The sequence below is a fragment of the Pristis pectinata genome, chromosome 4, assembly GCF_009764475.1.
Source record: "Pristis pectinata isolate sPriPec2 chromosome 4, sPriPec2.1.pri, whole genome shotgun sequence".
NCBI classification, from domain to species: domain Eukaryota; kingdom Metazoa; phylum Chordata; class Chondrichthyes; order Rhinopristiformes; family Pristidae; genus Pristis; species Pristis pectinata.
This window is the reverse complement of record NC_067408.1, coordinates 107661255-107679070: the sequence shown is the minus strand read 5'-3', so window position 1 is coordinate 107679070 and position 17816 is coordinate 107661255. Positions and strand designations below refer to the sequence as shown.

Genomic DNA, 17816 nt, shown 5'->3' with positions numbered 1-17816 from the left:
GTTCAAGTGAAGTAATAAACTGCTGTTGTGTAAAAATATTAAAAGCATAAATCACTACTGATCTAAGATGTTATCCATTCAGTGTGCCACTTCTGCCCAAATTTCCTCAGAGTTTGTAGTACAAGCTATTTGTTGAAGATGGGGCCCCCTCCAATAGAAATGGAATAGAGAGACTACGTAGGCTGGGTTTGTTTTTCTTGGAGTGGAGGAGACTGAAGTGAGACCTGATGGGGGTACACAAAATTATGAGGGACATAGGGTGGATAGTGGAAAACCTTCCCCATAGCAGAGGTGTCTAAAACTAAAGGGCAAAGGTTTAGGGTAGTAGGTAAGAGGTCTAGAGGAGATCCGAGGAGGACTTTTTTTTTCATCCAGAGGGTGGTTGAAATCTGGAATGCAAAGCCCAAGTAGATGGTTGAGGCAGGTAAGCTCACAACATTTAAGAAATATCCAAATGAGCACCTGAATCGCCAAGGCTATGGACCAAGTGCTGGTAAATGGGATTAGTCCAGACGCGTATCAATGTGGTGGGCAGAAGGGCCTGTTTCTGTGCTGTTTGATTATATGGAATGAATGTAACTCAGTTGCAAAGACACTTAACAATTTATAATTTGGGTTAAATTGTGTGGAAAATGGTCGTGTGATTGGAGGGTGTTGTATGATTATGGTGTAAAAAAATAAATTTCTTTTCTGATTTTAATCCAGGAGATGAACTGTGAAGAAGAAATTACATCCAGCAATGTATATGAATTTCCCCTCCTGACTCAGCGATCTGTTTCGAGCATTTGTATGCTTACCCACTTTTTCAGAGTAATGTGTAGTGTGTTTAAAACCCAACCAAATGGAACTCTTGGAGGATCAAATGCACATAATCTTCAAAACCTAACTTCTCCAACAGAACTTGCCACTGATGCTGATGTTTTACGAAGAATAGAAGAAAATATAGCATTTGATTTTTTGGAGATGACAACGGAACATTGAATTGAATGTAATGACATTAAAATCATAGTTACTGGAAGAAGGTGTTACTGAAGGCACATACCAAAAATTTGCCCTTCTAGTATCATTATAGACTTGTTAAGTGCAGGGTCCTAAAGTAATGTAACTTGAAAATAAGGAACTCCATTATTCTTTCTGTTTGCTTTATAAATTTTCAGTGGTTTGACTGTGGTGCAGGGCAGAAATTAATTCTATTTTCTGGGGGCCAATCCAAGGTATGTTTAATTTCCTGCAGTTTAAATCCAAATTGGACAAGTTTAATAGCTATGCTGAAGAAGAGTATGGGTGAAACTCTGGTGGAGAGTGATTGTCTCTATTCCAGACTAGCAGTGGCCTTGCAATAAACCACCTTCGTCGTAGCCCTTTTGTTAAGGGCGTCTCATCCTCAAAATTGCCTGAAATAGGAATCATTGGTACTAGTGTATCCAATAACATAAACTAACATAACTATTTAAGATATTGACCACTGTGAATGTGTGTAAATATAAACAATTCTGTACATACACTTGTTTTCCGACAGTGAATTCCCTTTGTATCTAAATTGCATTAAAACTGGACAGTTTTTGTACCCTCCACCTCCCTCCTGCTTCCTTCCTGATAAGTGTGCGGAACTAAGAAATAACTCTAAGATAGGCAAGATATCCTAATGAGAATGCAGGCTTAAGGGTTTGAAAAAAGGAAAGCTTTTATTGCTTTAACTGGATTGATCTTTGTTTAGTCTTATTTTCACACTGTTGCATATTTAATACTGTGAATGTGCGTGCCAAGAATAAATGCCTGTCCAATGGAACCCCCATGGCATTTTTTGTATATTTTCAGATATCTTTATTAGTCACGTACATCGAAACACACACAGTGAAATACATCTTTTTGCGTAGTCTTCTGGGGGCAGCCCACAAGTGTCGCCACGCTTCCGGCGCCAACATAGCATACCCACGACTTCCTAACCTGTACGTCTTTGGAATATGGGAGGAAACTGGAGCACCCGGAGGAAACCCACGCAGACATAGGGACAACGTACAAACTCCTTACCGACATTGGCCGGATTTGAACCCAGGTCGCTGGCGCTGTAAAGCGTTACGCCAACCGCTACGCTACCGTGCCTGCCGAAACACTACACTGCACTACAAGTGCATCCACTGGTGGTACATAAGAATAGGCTGTTTACCCCTGGAGCCTCAGACAGAGTAGAGTCAACGATGTGTACAATACTTCACTGTTTGGTATTTGTTGGCCTTAACAACTTGCCAAATGACAAAGAAAGTTGCGTGCAATTCTCAGTAAAGAATGCAGTACTCTGTAAGCGAGAAACATTTGTGTTGCCCTTTGATCAGACTTGTTAACCACTTCTTTCCGCTGATCCTTCCTGACTGAATATATTCTGACATTTCTGTTCATTTTTTATATTTCCAGTACTTGTTTTGTCCTCTTAGTCTGTGGCAGAGAATGGGAGGCTGATCTGCTTTCTAGTTTCAGTGCACTTTAACCGAAAATTCATGTACCACTGGATACAGGGAAAGTACAAATGAGGGAGTGTGGGTCCATACTGATTAAATCACTGGATTAGCATCCAGGGGCTCGAGTTTGAATCCACCTTGACAGCTAGGGAGCTTAATTTCAAGTAACTACGTAAATCTGGAATAAAACCTGTGCATGTTATGGTGATTTGGAAATTGGATCATTGTTTAGAAAACATCTCGTTCTTTAAACGTCCTTTCGGGTGTGAAATCTGCCATCCTCGCTTGGTCTAGCCAAAATATATTGGTTTATTATTGTCATTTGTACCGAGGGACAGTGAAAAGCTTGTCTTACACACTGATCGTACAGGTCAATTCATTACACAGTGCAGTTACATTGAGTTAGTACAGAGTGCATTGAGGAAGTACCAGTTTAAAAAAAACAATAACAGAGTTCAAAATGTCACAGCTACAGGGAAGTGCACTGCAGGTAGACAATGAGGTGCAAGGTCACAACAAGGTAGATTGTGAGGTCAAGAGTCCATCTCAATGTACAAGGGAACCATTCAATAGTCTTATCACAGTGGGGTAGAAGCTGTCCTTGATCCTGATGGTATGTGCCCTCAGGGTCCTGTATCTTCTGCCTGATGGGAGAGGAGAGAATGACCCAGGTGGGTGGTGTCTTTGATTATTCTGGCTGCTTCACCAAGGCAATGAGAGGTATAGAGAGAGTCCATGGAGGGGAGGCTGGTTTCCGTGACGTGCTGGGCTGTGTCTACAACATTCCGCAGTTTCTTGCGGTCCTGGGCAGAGCAGTTGCCATACCAAGCCGTGATGCATCCAGATAGCTCTCCATTTGACAAGATGATTAAAGGGCAATTCAATTGCATTTAATGCTGAGGACTGTGTGGAAGATGTAGGTAAAAGTCAATATGGTGTTGATTCTGTTAATGTGTACTAAGTGGCATATTTCCTGTTGTAGGGACTGCTCAGGGCTTAAAGCTCAAGCTAGTTTTTTTTCAGATAGACAATGTGGTTCTGTGCTGTTCAACAGTAGAAATGAGAACAGAAGTACCAGAGTGATTGCAAGAAAAGGGAACCACAAAATATTGAGACCTATGCTGTGAAAATCACTGTTTTGTCCTATATTGAGAATCACAGGAACCTGGCAGTTGTCTGAGAGTCAGCAGATTTCCCAAGAGGATGTGGGAAGTGAGCTGAAAAGGGAAGTAAGAAAGAGTTTAAAATAGAAGGAACAAATGAGATATGGAGGAAGTATCAAAAGAATAAAGAAACTGGTAAATAAAGTTGTTATTTCGTCAAGTGGAAAAACTTCCTGGTTTGGATGGGATCTCGTCAATGGTGAATCTCTTCCCCTCCCATTTCTACAGCCCAGTTGGTTGACCATGGTGGGCTTGCTGTTGAATGTCAATAGAACACAGTTGGAGTTTTGTTGGAAATGGTCCCTAGAACACATGCAACATGAATGTTGCATGCTATGTATCAGCTCCTGCCTGAATCTTGTCCGGTCCTGCTGCACTAAGGCATACGTTGCTTTTATTGTCTGAGAAATTATGAATGAACCTAAAAGTTGAGAATAAAAGGTATGCATTAAGGAGCATCTTAGATGAGAGGTAGAGAAGCCAGAGGTTGGAACCCAAGCTGAAGGCACAGCTTCTGTCATCTGCCAATGATGGAATGGTTAAATTCAGGCATATTGAAGGTTGGAGCAGTGCAGTGTTTTAGGACTGCAACAGAATACAGAGAAAATGGAGGGCTGAGACCATGGAAGAATTTGAAAACAAATAAATTTTAGAAATGAGGTCTTGATGGAGTTGTCAACATTCTTATTGTACAGCACACACCCTATTTTAAAATAGAAAATTGTCTACTCTGTACAAAATATAACTAGCATCCTCTAGCCAGAGAGTGCTGCAAGAACACTAGGAAATAGGCAAATACAGGTGAGCATTGCCTGTACACTTCCTAGGCAGCTTCTTGGGATCAAGGGTGTTTTGCTTCTACTGCAGTTCAGTGGAGTCTGATCTGGCTGGTGAATGATGGGGCAAGTGGGTGGGTTGTTTAGGTTGTTGTACTCTCCTTCCGCTGTTGGAAACATTGCTTACGTGGTTACCCATTAGAGACACCTCCCAGTGCTCGATGCCATCCCATGTGATTCACTGCCAGTTTTGAGTACTCATAGACCAGGAATTCCCATGAGCCCATGAGGATGTTGCAATCTTTTAAAGGTGAATTTGAAGATGTTAATGTTTTTCCACTCATCCAGGAAGCCTTTCTAGGGGAGACTCCACCCCAGTGTCTGGCATGTGGACAATTTGCCCTGTCCATGCTAATACAACACAAGCATTAAGATCAGAGGTGCAAAGGAAAATTAACCCATATCCTTTCATGCTTTTAAACCCTTTTTCTCCTCTGGAAGCAACACCATTGCAAACAACTACAAGATACGATAAACAATTTGCTGGAGGAACTCTCAGTGGGTCAAGTAGCATCCGTGGGAGAAAAGGAATTGTCAATGTTTCAGGTTGATACCCTGGATTAGGACTGAAGGGATGCTGCTCAACCCACTGAGTTCCTTCAGGGGGTTTGTTGCTCCAGATTCCAGCATCTGCAGTCTCTTGTGTCTACAAGATATGATAGTGGCATTTAAGAGGCTATTAGAAACCTAAATATGCAGGAATACGGATCATGTACAGGCAGAAAAGAATTAGTTTAATTCGGTGTCATGTTCTGCGCAGACATTGTGGGCTGAAGGACCTGTTCCTGTGCTGTACTACTCTGTTCTAACTGTTGCATCTCCAGTTGCTTCACTTAACTGAACTTCCTCACCTATGCTTGTGAATCTCCTCTGCATACTTTACGAGCTGCAGCCGTCCTTCCTGAGGTGTGATGTGTGACATGCAAATTAGCTAATAGAACAGTACAGCACAGGAATAGGGCCCTTCAGCCCGTGGTGTTGTGCTGAACTAATTAAACTAGTAATTAAAAGCCTAAACTCGTCCCTTCTGCCTATATGATGCCCATATCCCTCCATTCTCTGCACATTCATATTGCCTATACAAGAGTCTCTTAAATGCCTTATTGTTAATTACCTCCACCACCACCACCCCTGGCAGCACATTTCCAGTCACCCAGCACTCTGTGTAAAGAAAACTTGCCCCGTATATCTTCTTTGACCCTGGGGAAAAAAAGATACCGGCTGTCTACTTATAATTTTATAAACCTCTATCAGATCTCCCCTCAGCTCCCACTGCTCCTGAAGACACAAGGACACAAGAAATTCTGCAGATGCTGGAATCTGGAGCAACACACACACAAAAAGTGCTGGAGGGAACTCAGTAAGTCAGGCAGCAGCGATGGAGGGAAATAAACAGTTGACATTTGGGGTCGAGACCCTTCATCAGGACTTGGCTGTGGAGGGAAATAAACAGTCGCTGTCACGGGTCGACACCCTTCATTGGAACCTGATGAAGGGTCTTTACCCCAAACGTTGGCTGTTTATTTCCCTCTAGAGATGCTGCCTGACCTGCTGAGTTACTCCAGCATCTTTTGTGTTTGCTCCTGAAGAAACAGCCCAGGATTGTCCAACCTCTCTTGACAGCACCCGCCCCCTAATCCAGGCAGCGCCCTGGCGAACCTCTCCTGCACCCTCTCCCGACAGCACCAGCCCCCTAATCCAGGCAGCGCCCTGGCGAACCTCTCCTGCACCCTCTCCCGACAGCACCAGCCCCCTAATCCAGGCAGCACCCTGGTGAACCTCTCCTGCACCCTCTCCAAAGCCTCCACACCCTTCCTACAATTGGGGGGGTGGCGACGACCAGAACTGAATGCAATACTCCATGGAACTGCATCGTCCTGAGGAAGGGTCTGGACACCACATGTCGACCGTTGTTATGTTTCCCTCCACAGATGCTGCCTGACCTGCTGAGTTCCTGCGGCATCCCGTGTGTGCTGCAATGCTCCAGAAGCACACGGTTCGGCCGGGTTGACCGGAGAGCAGGCCCAGCGGAAGTCGGCGGGCGGTTGCTAGGCGGAAGGGACGTGTGTGGGGGAAGTCTGCTGATGGTGGCGGGGGGAGGGCGGAGTCTCCACAGAGTGGGAGCCGAGGTGGAGAAGGGAGTCGGTCGGAGGAGCCAGTCGGTCGTCTTCTTTCTCTCTTCCCCTCGCTCCCTGGGCAGCGAAGCCCCTGACAACGACAAGATGGCTGCAGCCCTCCTGCGGACGGATGCGGCGGCCCAGGGGATCCCTCTGAGCGCGGTGAGTCCGGTGACGCCACTGCCCTCGCCTCCCCTCCCCTCGCCTGCAGCTCTTGACCGTCTCGATTTTATCCCTTCCCTGCTCCCTAATGATCTCCTCTCTTGTTTTGATTCACGCAGTTGAGCCCCAACTTCCTCCACTCCAACTCCACCAGCCACACTTGGCCTTTCAGCGCCGTGGCAGAGCTGATAGGTGAGTGCTAATTCCAGGGCTCTTCCCAGGCTCTGGGAGTGTTTATTGAACTGCAGCCTTCAAGTGAAGGGGAGGGTTGTTTACTTTCTCTCTCTCACACACACTCTCTCTCTCACACACACTCTCTCTCACACTCTCACACACTCTCTCACTCTCACACACACTCTCACTCTCACACACTCACTCTCACACACTCACACACTCTCTCACTCTCACACACTCTCTCTCCCTCACACACTCCCTCACACACTCCCTCACACACTCCCTCACACACTCCCTCACACACTCCCTCACACACTCCCTCACACACTCTCACACACACTCTCACACACACTCTCACACACTCTCTCACACACTCTCTCACACACTCTCTCACTCTCACACACTCTCACACACACTCTCACTCCCACACACACACTCTCTCACGCTCTCTCTCTCTCACGCTCTCTCTCACGCTCTCTCTCACGCTCTCTCATTTTCTCACTCTCTCTCCCCTCCCCCCGCCCCCCCTCCCCCCTCCCCCCCCCCCTCCCCCTCCCCCCCCCTCCCCCTCCCCCCCCCTCCCCCCCCCCCTCCCCCCCTCCCCCCCTCCCCCCCTCCCCCCCCTCCCCCCCCCCCCCCCCCCTCCCCCCCTCCCCCCCCTCCCCCCCCCCTCCCCCCCTCCCCCCCCTCCCCCCCCCCTCTCCCCCCCCCTCCCCCCCCCCCCCCCCCCCCCCTCCCCCCCCCCCCCCCCCCTCCCCCCCTCTCCCCCCTCCCCCCCCTCTCCCCCCCCGCCCTCTCCCCCCTCCCACTCTCTCTCTCCCCCCCTCCCTCTCTCTCTCTCCCCCCTCCCTCTCTCTCTCTCCCCCCTCCCACTCTCTCTCTCTCTCCCCCCTCCCACTCTCTCTCTCTCTCCCCCCCCTCCCACTCTCTCTCTCTCTCCCCCCTCCCACTCTCTCTCTCTCTCCCCCCTCCCACTCTCTCTCTCTCTCCCCCCTCCCACTCTCTCTTTCTGTCAAACTTCCAATGTCCCTGATAATCATGATTTTTTAAAAATTAATTAACTACTTTTTAACTTCATTGCACCTATATAATGTGTTTATGGATGTAGATTAGTGGTGAAGGCAAACAACTCAAATACTGAAGGTATTTGAGGAGCTATAATGCAGGCTGTGTGCTGAGAAATCAGTTCTTTTTCTTGGTTGCCATGGACCCAAACTAAACTGCTCATTTTTCTGCAAATGTTGCCTCATGTTTAGTGTATCAAAACCCAAATGAGAGGACAGTTTTTGTCTTTAATGTAAATATTCAAGGGTGTTCTTTAGAGTGAATTGGCCATTGGATGATCACTTGCTGGATATCCATAGCTCTACTGCTGAGACAACTGTGCCCAAGATATTAGGATCGTGGGCATTAATGTAGACAACAGGCTACAGATAGAAAGAATCTCAGGAGACTGACTGTGCAGGTGGATAGCAGAAGAAATGAGGAACAGCAGAGAGTTCAGCTGGAGTGAAAATAAAACATGCTGGAAATATCCAATAGGTCTGGGAGCAGCTGTGGAGAGAAAAATGGAATTGAGATTTAAGACTGGTGAAGTTTCATCAGAACTAGGAAAAGTGAAAAATCAAACGTGTTTTAAGTAAGGGTGTATTTTGAGGAAGGAGCCAGAGAAAACAGAGGTCATTAACTTTTTGCACTTGCTTGCTTTGCACTCGTACAGCAGAGATGACCATGTCAGAGTGGAGTTGCTGCTGATGTGACATTGGTCTCCCAAGACAAGAACTGTTGTCCTAAGGATTGGAATGTTGCTAAAGATTCGCTGATTAAGTCATTAACATACTTGGTTTGAAATTATATTAGATTGCAGCAGCAGTTGAACAAAGGTTGGTTCCCTTTGGGCAAGGTCTTATCTTGAAACGAATACATAGTATGCTGAGGATTTTTGAGGCTTTCAGTTTCAATTTCAATGAAATGACTGGGTGTTAGGTTTTGCATTTGTTATTACTTGTTTTGTATACTGAAGGCAAAATGAATTAATTTGGAGAATTACAGGCCACAGCTCCTGGTATTAAAGCTGTCTCTAATTTATCAAGCTTGATTTGGCTCAGAGTTGAACTTTTAACTACATTTATGATACTTATTTTTTCTTCTTCTGTAGTTGCCTGGTTTAATGAACTTGCTGTTATAACTTTTTTCCATGCCTTTGACTCTCTGGAAACCTGTTTATCTAAAGCTCATAAAAACATAGAAAACCTACAGCACAATTCAGGCACTTTGGCCCACAAAGCTGTGCCAAACATGTCCCTACCTTAGAAATTACTAGGCTTACCTATAGCCCTCTATTTTCCTCAGCTCCATGTACCTATCCAAAAGCTTCTTAAAAGACCCTATCGTGTCCACTTCCACCACTGTTGCCGGCAGCCCATTTCATGCACTCACCACTCTCTGAGTAAAAAAACTTACCCCTGACATCTCCTCTATACCTACTCCCCAGCACCTTAAACCTATGTCCTCTTGTGGCAACCATTTCAGCCCTGGGGAAAAGCCTCTATCTACACAATCAATGCCTCTCATCATCTTATATACCTCTATCAGGTCCTCCCTCATCCTCCGTCACTCCAAGGAGAAAAGGCCGAGTTCCCTCAACCTGCTTTCATAAGGTATGCTCTGCAATCCAGGCAGCATCCTTGTAAATCTCCTCTGCACCCTTTCTATGGCTTGCACATCCTTCCTGTAGTGAGGTGACCAGAACTGAGCACAGTACTCCAAGTGGGGTCTGACCAGGGTCCTATATAGTTGCAACAATACCTCTTGGCTCCTAAACCTAACATACTTAGGTCATACTCGTATGACCTAACTTTCACAAATTCCCATTAATTTTGTTGGTAAGACGGAAAATAATGACATGGAATTTACTCCTAGTAAGTGCAAGAGCTTTGTACTTGGAGGACTCAGTAGGACATGCACAATGAATGGCAGGATCCAAAAGGGTACTGAGGAATAGGACTTTGCCGTATAAATCCAAGGATCCCTGAAGGTGGTAGCACAGGATTATATAAAGTGGTGAAGAAGGCATATGAGGTACTTGCCTTCATCAGTTGGGGCATAGAATATAAATGCAGGGAGGTTATGGTACAACTATATTTAAGAAAAAAAATGGGTGGGAAGTTCAAGGGAGATATCAGAGGGAGGTTTTTTACCCAGAGAGTGGTTGGTGCATGGAATGCGCTGCCTGGGGTAGTGGTGGAGGCAGGTACGTTGGTCAAGTTCAAGAGATTGTTAGATAAGCATATGGAGGTATTTAAAATAGGGGGATATGTGGGAGGAAGGGGTTAGATAGTCTTAGGCGTGGTTTAAAGGTCGGCACAACATGGTGGGCCGAAGGGCCTGTATTGCGCTGCATAGTTCTATGGTACAGATCTGGTTACCCATGATAGGATGTGATTGCACTGGAGAGAGTGCAGAGGAGATTCACCAGGATGTTCCCTGGGATGGAATGTTTCAGTTATGTTTAAATAATATTGTTCTTTTTGTGATCTTCCATTGTTATTAAAGAGCTCACATTATGAGCGGGAATGAGTTTAGGGTGTTCAGTTGTGTTCAACATTTGAAAACTTGTATTTTTAAATGCTCAAAACTTAAGTCTATGTTTACTGAATCACTCAGTGTTCCAGCAGCAGCATCACAAACTGGACAAACAACTTAAACATCTTTGCTCATTTTGGAAGTGATTTCTCAGTATGTGCCCCTAATGTTTACTAAGATGTATAACCATCTCATGTAGTTTCTTAAATGATCTCCAGGCTGTCCCTAACATTTGTAGCTAACAAAATGCTTTTTGGAATGTAGTCACCATTACAGTATAGGAAATGTGGCGGCCAGCTGTCCCATGTTAAGGACAAGAAAGTTTTTAAATTACAATTTTTAGCCAGGGCACTGTATGGAGTACCTGTCTGTAATACTGTTTCAACAATATTATTTTTTATTATATTATATTACATCTCACTGACTATTGTTGTATTTCTCAGCATTTGGTTGAGTTCCTCTTCTCCACGTAGAGTTTGCCCAAGAGTTTTAATTATGTTGGTTCATTTATGTGTACGATTTGTTAACTAAATTAGGTTTTTTTTTCATTTATTCCATTATCTCATCTGAACTGAGAAGTTATGGAAAGAGATGATTTCTGAACCTGTTTTTCACTGTCGTGCATCTGTTAACTGTATCTTGAGTTCCATACTGGATGCCACTGTTGTGCTAATTCAGTAGACTTTTGCTTGTAATTGGTCTCCATTTGGAAGTGTTTTTTTTCAAATGTTTCCTTTCATTGCATGGATTTGCTCAACAATACTTGGTGAATTTGATCAAGTTGATTGAAGTAACCGGAAGGGTTGATGAGTGTGGTTGATGCAGTTATGTGGATCTTCAAACATTGGTGAACAAAATAGCAGAAAACTTTAGACATTAAAGGTTATCTGATAAAAAATAAGGATAGGTGTTGCAGTTCAAGGGAACCAGCAGCATAGATTTAACTTGGCGTACTGTGAGACAGTAACATATTCGGTTGCCTCCAGACAGGCAGGAATGATTCACTGCTCCTGGGATATGCCTCTCAACTCCAGGGACCTGTGCTATATTCTGATCTCAGGTGTTCTCTATGTTACATACACTCCCCATGACTGCTTAGTTTTCTCCCACATCCCAATGACCAATTACTCCTTAGTAGGTGGCAAACGAATCAGAGGAGTTGATGGGCATGAGAGAGAATAAACTGCAGGCTACAGTACCTGTGATGCTACTGCGAGTAAGTTTTTCATTGCACTTGTGCATATGACAATAAACTCGACTATGACTAGAGTATGGAAGGGAAATGAAGCTGATGGAACTGTTCTGTGAAGAGCTGGCATTGGCTGAATCACACAGGAAGCAGCCATGAGTACGTATGATGAGTTGCCTCAATTAACAAAACTTATCTGTGTGAGATAAATAACTATGCCTTTCACGATGAGGTGTTAGGAGATGAAATTGTCTTCAGCAAGATTTGTATTACAGATGTCAGGCTAGAACAAAGAAATACCAATTCCATGAAACCCCTGACACTAGAGCTAGGGGTCCTAAAACACTTGATGATCACACAGGTGGAGTGATGTCACCCGTGATTGACTTCTGAGTGATAACTAAACCATTGTACAGGGGTAAAATTGCAATGATCTCTGAGCATATAAAAATGTTGCATTCTATGCCGTCAGAGAGAGAGTGTGTGGATCACACCCACGAGATAAACAAGTCCTCTCTGCTGCAGATAAGAGTTGCATCTGTTTTACCTGAGAACTGATGTGTGTGAATAATTCTTTGCACTGCAGCAAAGATATAGTTGCTACATGAATACAGAATTAAAGGACAGAGGAAGGAGATTAATTGTTTTTACACTGGAGGGAGGTAGACAGTGAAGTTCCCCAGGGTTAGTTTTAGGACTGTACTCTCCTTGATATGTTATAATGATCTGGACTTACTTTTATAATTCTAAACTTCAGGAGGATTTAGACAGACCGATAAAGTGGACAGATGCATTGTTAATGAAATTTAATTAGTGAGGCGATGCATTTATGCATGATAAAAATTAACCAAAGAGCTGCTGCAGTGTTTTGGCTGATCGGCCTGCTTCATTCTATACTGCTATATCATTTTGTAATTCTCCATGCAATGATGTCCTTATGTATTAATTCACTTTCACTTGGAACTTGCACTGTCGCATTTACAAACTAAAACCAAATATAGCAGTTACCAAAGCTAACTTATTTTTCCACCAGCTCTCTGCTGTTGTGATTGCCCTTTTCACATCAGTAAGACACCTTTACGTTTTATTTGTTTCTTGATGTAGTTTATTTCCCACCATCTTTAATAGTTCAACATCTTAAATTATGGATTAATAGACTTCCCAACAAAGTTTCCAAAATTTTGCTCTCTGTGAATCAGAGAGTTGATTCTCTCTCTGGCAGGTTTGTCTTAGAATTTGCACTCATCATTCTCCCATGGATTAGTCTTCTGTATATTTCACATCTTCTGTTTTCTTCAGCTTTTTTCCAGTGTTTTTTTGACGTGAGATGTTTGGTATAATTAAGACAGGCATGTACTCTTATTTTATTTTACTAGAATGTTTAAAATATTCTCTTAACTCTGTATATTTAGTGAAGTGAAGATAGTCCAAAAAATGGGCTTTAACTTAGAATTTTGTAGTGTGATGCAGAACTGGTTTGAACCAAGTCATTATGCCTGTTACACCACAAAATATTTCCATTTGGAGTCTAACATTTCCATAAATATTATTCATTTGTGAATTTCTGTTGTCAAGGTGTTAAGTTTCTAATACACTAAGATTTTAACTTTGATACATACTCAAGGATAATTGTTTAATTCAAAGATTTTACTTTTAGTATTAAGTTTGAAGTCTCCCCTTGGCTAGTCAGCTTTCTCTGCTTGTATAAGATCTTTTTCAGAAAGCCTTGCTGTATTATTATTATTAGACGAAGAGGCACTATTTTGTAACTGCCTTCAACCTGCTATGTTTGTCATCTGAGTGTGGGATTATCACCAAAGCCTATATAAATCTAGAATAACAATAGTTGAAGTCTTGCATAAACTTGCTATTTCAGAATGCTTGCATTTCTTGTGTGGTCAGAAATGAGAGGTAAATTGAGTAATGAATCTGCTTTTGAAGATGTTTACTATATGATAAGTATTGGACAGTACACAGAAATCACTAATTTATTTTCAAATAGTGGCATATGATAGGAGATTGGACTGCATGTCTAAGTCAGTAACTGCGGTACCTGATAATACAGGACTGTGCCAATGCCATGATTGATTAATCTAGTATTGTAAAATACACTGCACTTGTCCATAATTTTTAAATTCATCTGGATGGACATGGGGAAGAAATCTGTAGAATTAATTTGCATATCACATGTAAAAATACAAAGCAAGACAAAAGTGTATTTCTGTCTCACCAATGTCAGATTGGTCTACATAACTGAGCCAGTAGACTCAGCAGTACAATAAGGAACAGAATGGCATCTGGAATGTTCTCTTTGATAAGGATGTCTTCACTGGAGGCCACAAGATTCTGTCAGTCTTTATCGTAATATTGAGACATATAGTAACATTGAGTCACAAGAGGCTGCAGGCGCAAAAAACAAACTGCTGGAGAAACTCGGCGGGGTTGAACAGCATCTGGTGCAGGACCTCAACCTGAAACATCAACAGTGCCCCCCTAAACGACAGATGCTGCTCGACTTGCTGAGTTCCTCCAGCAGTTTGTATTGTGCAACGGGTCAGCAATGGAGGGCAATGCAGCCACAGATGCATAGTAAAAACTTTATTGCTCTGTAGAATCAACAATGTAGGCTGTGTTTTCTTAAAGCTCAAGGGATTTGGGGACAGCTAATTCAACGTAGCAAGAGATATTAATGACTGTTAGAGGAATGATGAGCATCTCTGAGATAAGTGGCTCCTGTAGGAGGATAAAGGGAGTTATAGACTTAAGCACAAGACAGTCAATATCTGCAGAAATGCAGGGAGAGGTGACCTGTCTGTTCAACACAGGTGGTCACCAGATGGACTGTGGTACAAATTGCCTCCTGAGAGACGTGAGTAGTAGTGAAAGCGAAAGGCATTTGATGCTGGCAGAAGTAGAATCCAGAGGATGTGGTCATGTAGGGAAAATTATGTCAGAGGTGGCTCGTGTTCCTCCTTGCTTTGGATAGTTAAAAGACAATAACTGTTAACTCTATGTTGGTAGAATTATTTTACCTCATTTCCAAAGTATGTTTAAAAATGCCATGCTTTGTAGAATCAGAGACCATGCCTTTGAGGTGAACAGGACTTCGCTCTCTCCTGCAACAGGGTAAATAAATACTTCTCCCTTTGACCTGAGTATGGACTTGAGTGATTTTCCTTTTCTATAAGCCTCCATTTGTGAAACCACAGAATTGGGTAGCTCTCAGCATACAATAGTAACACTTATTTATCGTTTTCATTGATTACCAACAAATTGGTATGCATTTATCCTGTGATGATCTTTCTAATATCCCCAGGTTCCGTAGTAGAAATTAATAAGCTATTTCCAGTTCTTTATGCACATTAGTATAAGAGTACATTGTCATATTGGTTAGACTACATATGTTCTCACTCATGAATCTTAATCCATTTTTCACTTTGTGAGAGGTTGTGAACTAAATTTTTAAAATCTTTGTGCAAAGTTAATGGTTTCTTGGAAAAATTAGTATTTGTGCCAAAGTAACATCTGAAGTGAATTTAGATGAATACTTGTTTTGTTTTTCTAGATAATGCATATGATCCTGATGTAAATGCAAAACAGTTGTGGATTGATAAGACCATAATAAAAGAACGTATTTGCTTGATATTCACTGACAATGGCCAGGGGATGAACCAAGGCAAGTTGCACAAAATGTTGAGGTAAGTTGTCTGTTAGTGATAAATAGAGCATCTTTATAGCGGTTTGGTCTTGTGGTTCAAGTTGCAGTGGTTCAAAATACTGCAGATGCTTTGAATCAATGAATAGCTCAAATGTAACATGTCATTGATCTGAATCTATCAGAATGCTTGCCTTCTGGTGCATATAACAGTGATGCTGGGATGCTGGAATGTTTTGTGTTGATTTTTTACTTTAGAAAGCATCCAGCAATATCACTGGTGCTTTTGAGAAACTAATGTTATCAGATGAAAGTGTACAGGGTAAAACTGCATGCGTATGTACATGATGTAATGGGAATCCTACATAGCCACCTCTGGCACTGAACTGTGAAAAAGCCTGTGAAATTCATGCATAACTGCAACATTCTACTTTTCATTTAAGATTTACAATGAATTTTGTCCTTGAGACAGCACAGAAACAGGCCTTTTTCGCCCCACAATGTCTATGTCGACTATCAAATACCTATCTGTATACATCCCATTTACCAGCACTTTGTCCATTGTCTGCTATGCCTTGGCAATCCAAGTGCTCGTCTGGATGTTTCTTAAGTCTTGTGAGAGTGCCTGTCTCCTCCACCTTCTCAGGCAATGCGTTCCAGACTTCAACCACCCTCTGGGTGAAAGAATTCCCCCTTCAATTGCTCCATGGGGAAAAGTTTCTTTATAACTGTGCTATCTCTGTTTCTCATAATTTTGTATACCTCTATCAGGTCACCCCTTGGCCTCCACTGCTCCTAGGAAAACAAACCCAGCCTTTCCAGTCTGTCCTCAACTGAAATGTTCTATCCCAGGCGAAATCCTAGTGAATTTTCTGTGCACTTTCTCCAGTTCAGTCATGTCCTCCTAAAGGATTGCATACAATATTCTTGCTATGGCTTAACCAATGTTTTATAAAGTTGTGTAAGTACTACTTTGCTCGTATATTCAAAGCCCCAGCTAATAAAGGTTCATATCTCATATGCTGCCTTCAGCACCCTACTGCAGAGAGTTGTGGTCATGGCTCAGCACATCACGTAAACCAACTTTCCCTCCATGGTCTACATTTCTTGCTGTCTCGGTAAAGCAGCTGACATAATCAAAGACCCCTCCCACCCTGGACATTCTCTCTTCTCCCCTCTCCCATCAGGCAGAAGATACAATATGGTTTTCATTGGGCAGAAGATACAAAAGCCTGAAAGCGTGTACCACGAGGCTTAAGAACAGTTTCTATCATGGTGTTATAAGACTATTGAATGGACCTCTTTTACAATAAGATGAATTCTTGACCTCAATCTACCTTGTCATGGCCTTGCACCTTATGTCTGCTTGCACTGCACTTGCTCTGTAACTGTAACACTATATTCTGCATTCTTGTATTACGTTGATGTACTGATGTGATGAAATGATCTGTATGGATGGCATGCCGAACAAAGTTTTTCTCTGTACATGTGACAATAATAAACCAATTTACTAATTTAACCTGTGCTGCCACCTTCAGGGTTCTTTGGACTTGTACACCAAGTTTCCTTTGTTCCTCAATACTCGGGGACCTACATTCATAGTGTTATGTCCTATCCATGTTGATGCCCCAAAATTAATCACTTTACACTTATCATATTTCCATCTGCCACTGCTCTGCTCAACTTACCAGTTGATTAATATCTTCCTCCCCATCAACAATGCCACCGATTTTTATTTCATTAAGAATTGTAGTGTTGCAATACTTCATGATTTTGTTTGTGTTTTATTTTGTATTTGGGATTATGTGAGTTTATTGTTTAATCTTAACATAAATTCTTTTAATTATTTTGAGTTTAATAAATCTTTTTCTCTTCCCAGCTTTGGATTCAGCGAGAAAGTTACAATAAATGGGCATGCTCCTGTTGGGCTTTATGGCAATGGCTTCAAGTCTGGATCGATGCGGCTGGGAAAAGATGCAATAGTTTTCACAAAAAACGGAGAGACATGTAGCATAGGCTTCTTGTCTCAGACTTACCTTAACGCTGTGAAAGCAGAAAATATTATTGTTCCGATTATTTCATACAGCCTGAATAATATCCTTTTCTTTAAATTTATTCTTTATTTGAAAGAATTCAAAATTTAACGTATTGCATTTTAAGCATTCTTTTTCTGTTAGTCTTAATACCCTATCTACTGCAGAGTGGGTGAGTTGGGCTGTGTCTTTGCTGAATTGGTTGCTTGAAAATATGTAACAACTGTTGGAAAATGTACATTTGACATCTGTGACATTTTATGGCTGGGAAAAATGTACTGCATGTTGCATATGAATTCTCGTTCCATGACCCATACATAACTTGTTGATGGTCTGAAGATTTCTTTACATTTATCAGACAGTCAGTGATATATTTAGTTTTATTCTGTCAGTTTATCCTTTCCCTCATCCTAGAGGGAATGAGTTCTTGTTACTATGGTTACATG

General features: G+C 42.5%; 2 protein-coding genes across 4 annotated transcripts in view; both read left to right on the top strand.

Moving 5' to 3' along the window:
- The window catches only part of dop1b (DOP1 leucine zipper like protein B), a 120683-nt gene extending 118894 nt beyond the window's left edge, over positions 1 to 1789 (top strand). For all 3 annotated transcript variants that reach the window (XM_052013785.1, XM_052013783.1, XM_052013784.1), the window contains exon 37: positions 706 to 1789. In XM_052013785.1, the coding sequence (XP_051869745.1) occupies positions 706 to 981 (276 nt within the window). In that variant the 3' untranslated portion in view covers positions 982 to 1789. The remainder of the gene's footprint in view (positions 1 to 705) is intronic.
- A 4385-nt stretch (positions 1790 to 6174) lies between these two features.
- morc3a (MORC family CW-type zinc finger 3a) overlaps positions 6175 to 17816 on the top strand; it is a 49836-nt gene continuing 38194 nt past the window's right edge. Inside the window, exons 1-4 of the mRNA XM_052013663.1 lie at positions 6175 to 6734; positions 6854 to 6926; positions 15248 to 15380; positions 17217 to 17432. Of these exons, the coding sequence (XP_051869623.1) occupies positions 6387 to 6734; positions 6854 to 6926; positions 15248 to 15380; positions 17217 to 17432 (770 nt within the window). The 5' untranslated portion in view covers positions 6175 to 6386. The remainder of the gene's footprint in view (positions 6735 to 6853; positions 6927 to 15247; positions 15381 to 17216; positions 17433 to 17816) is intronic.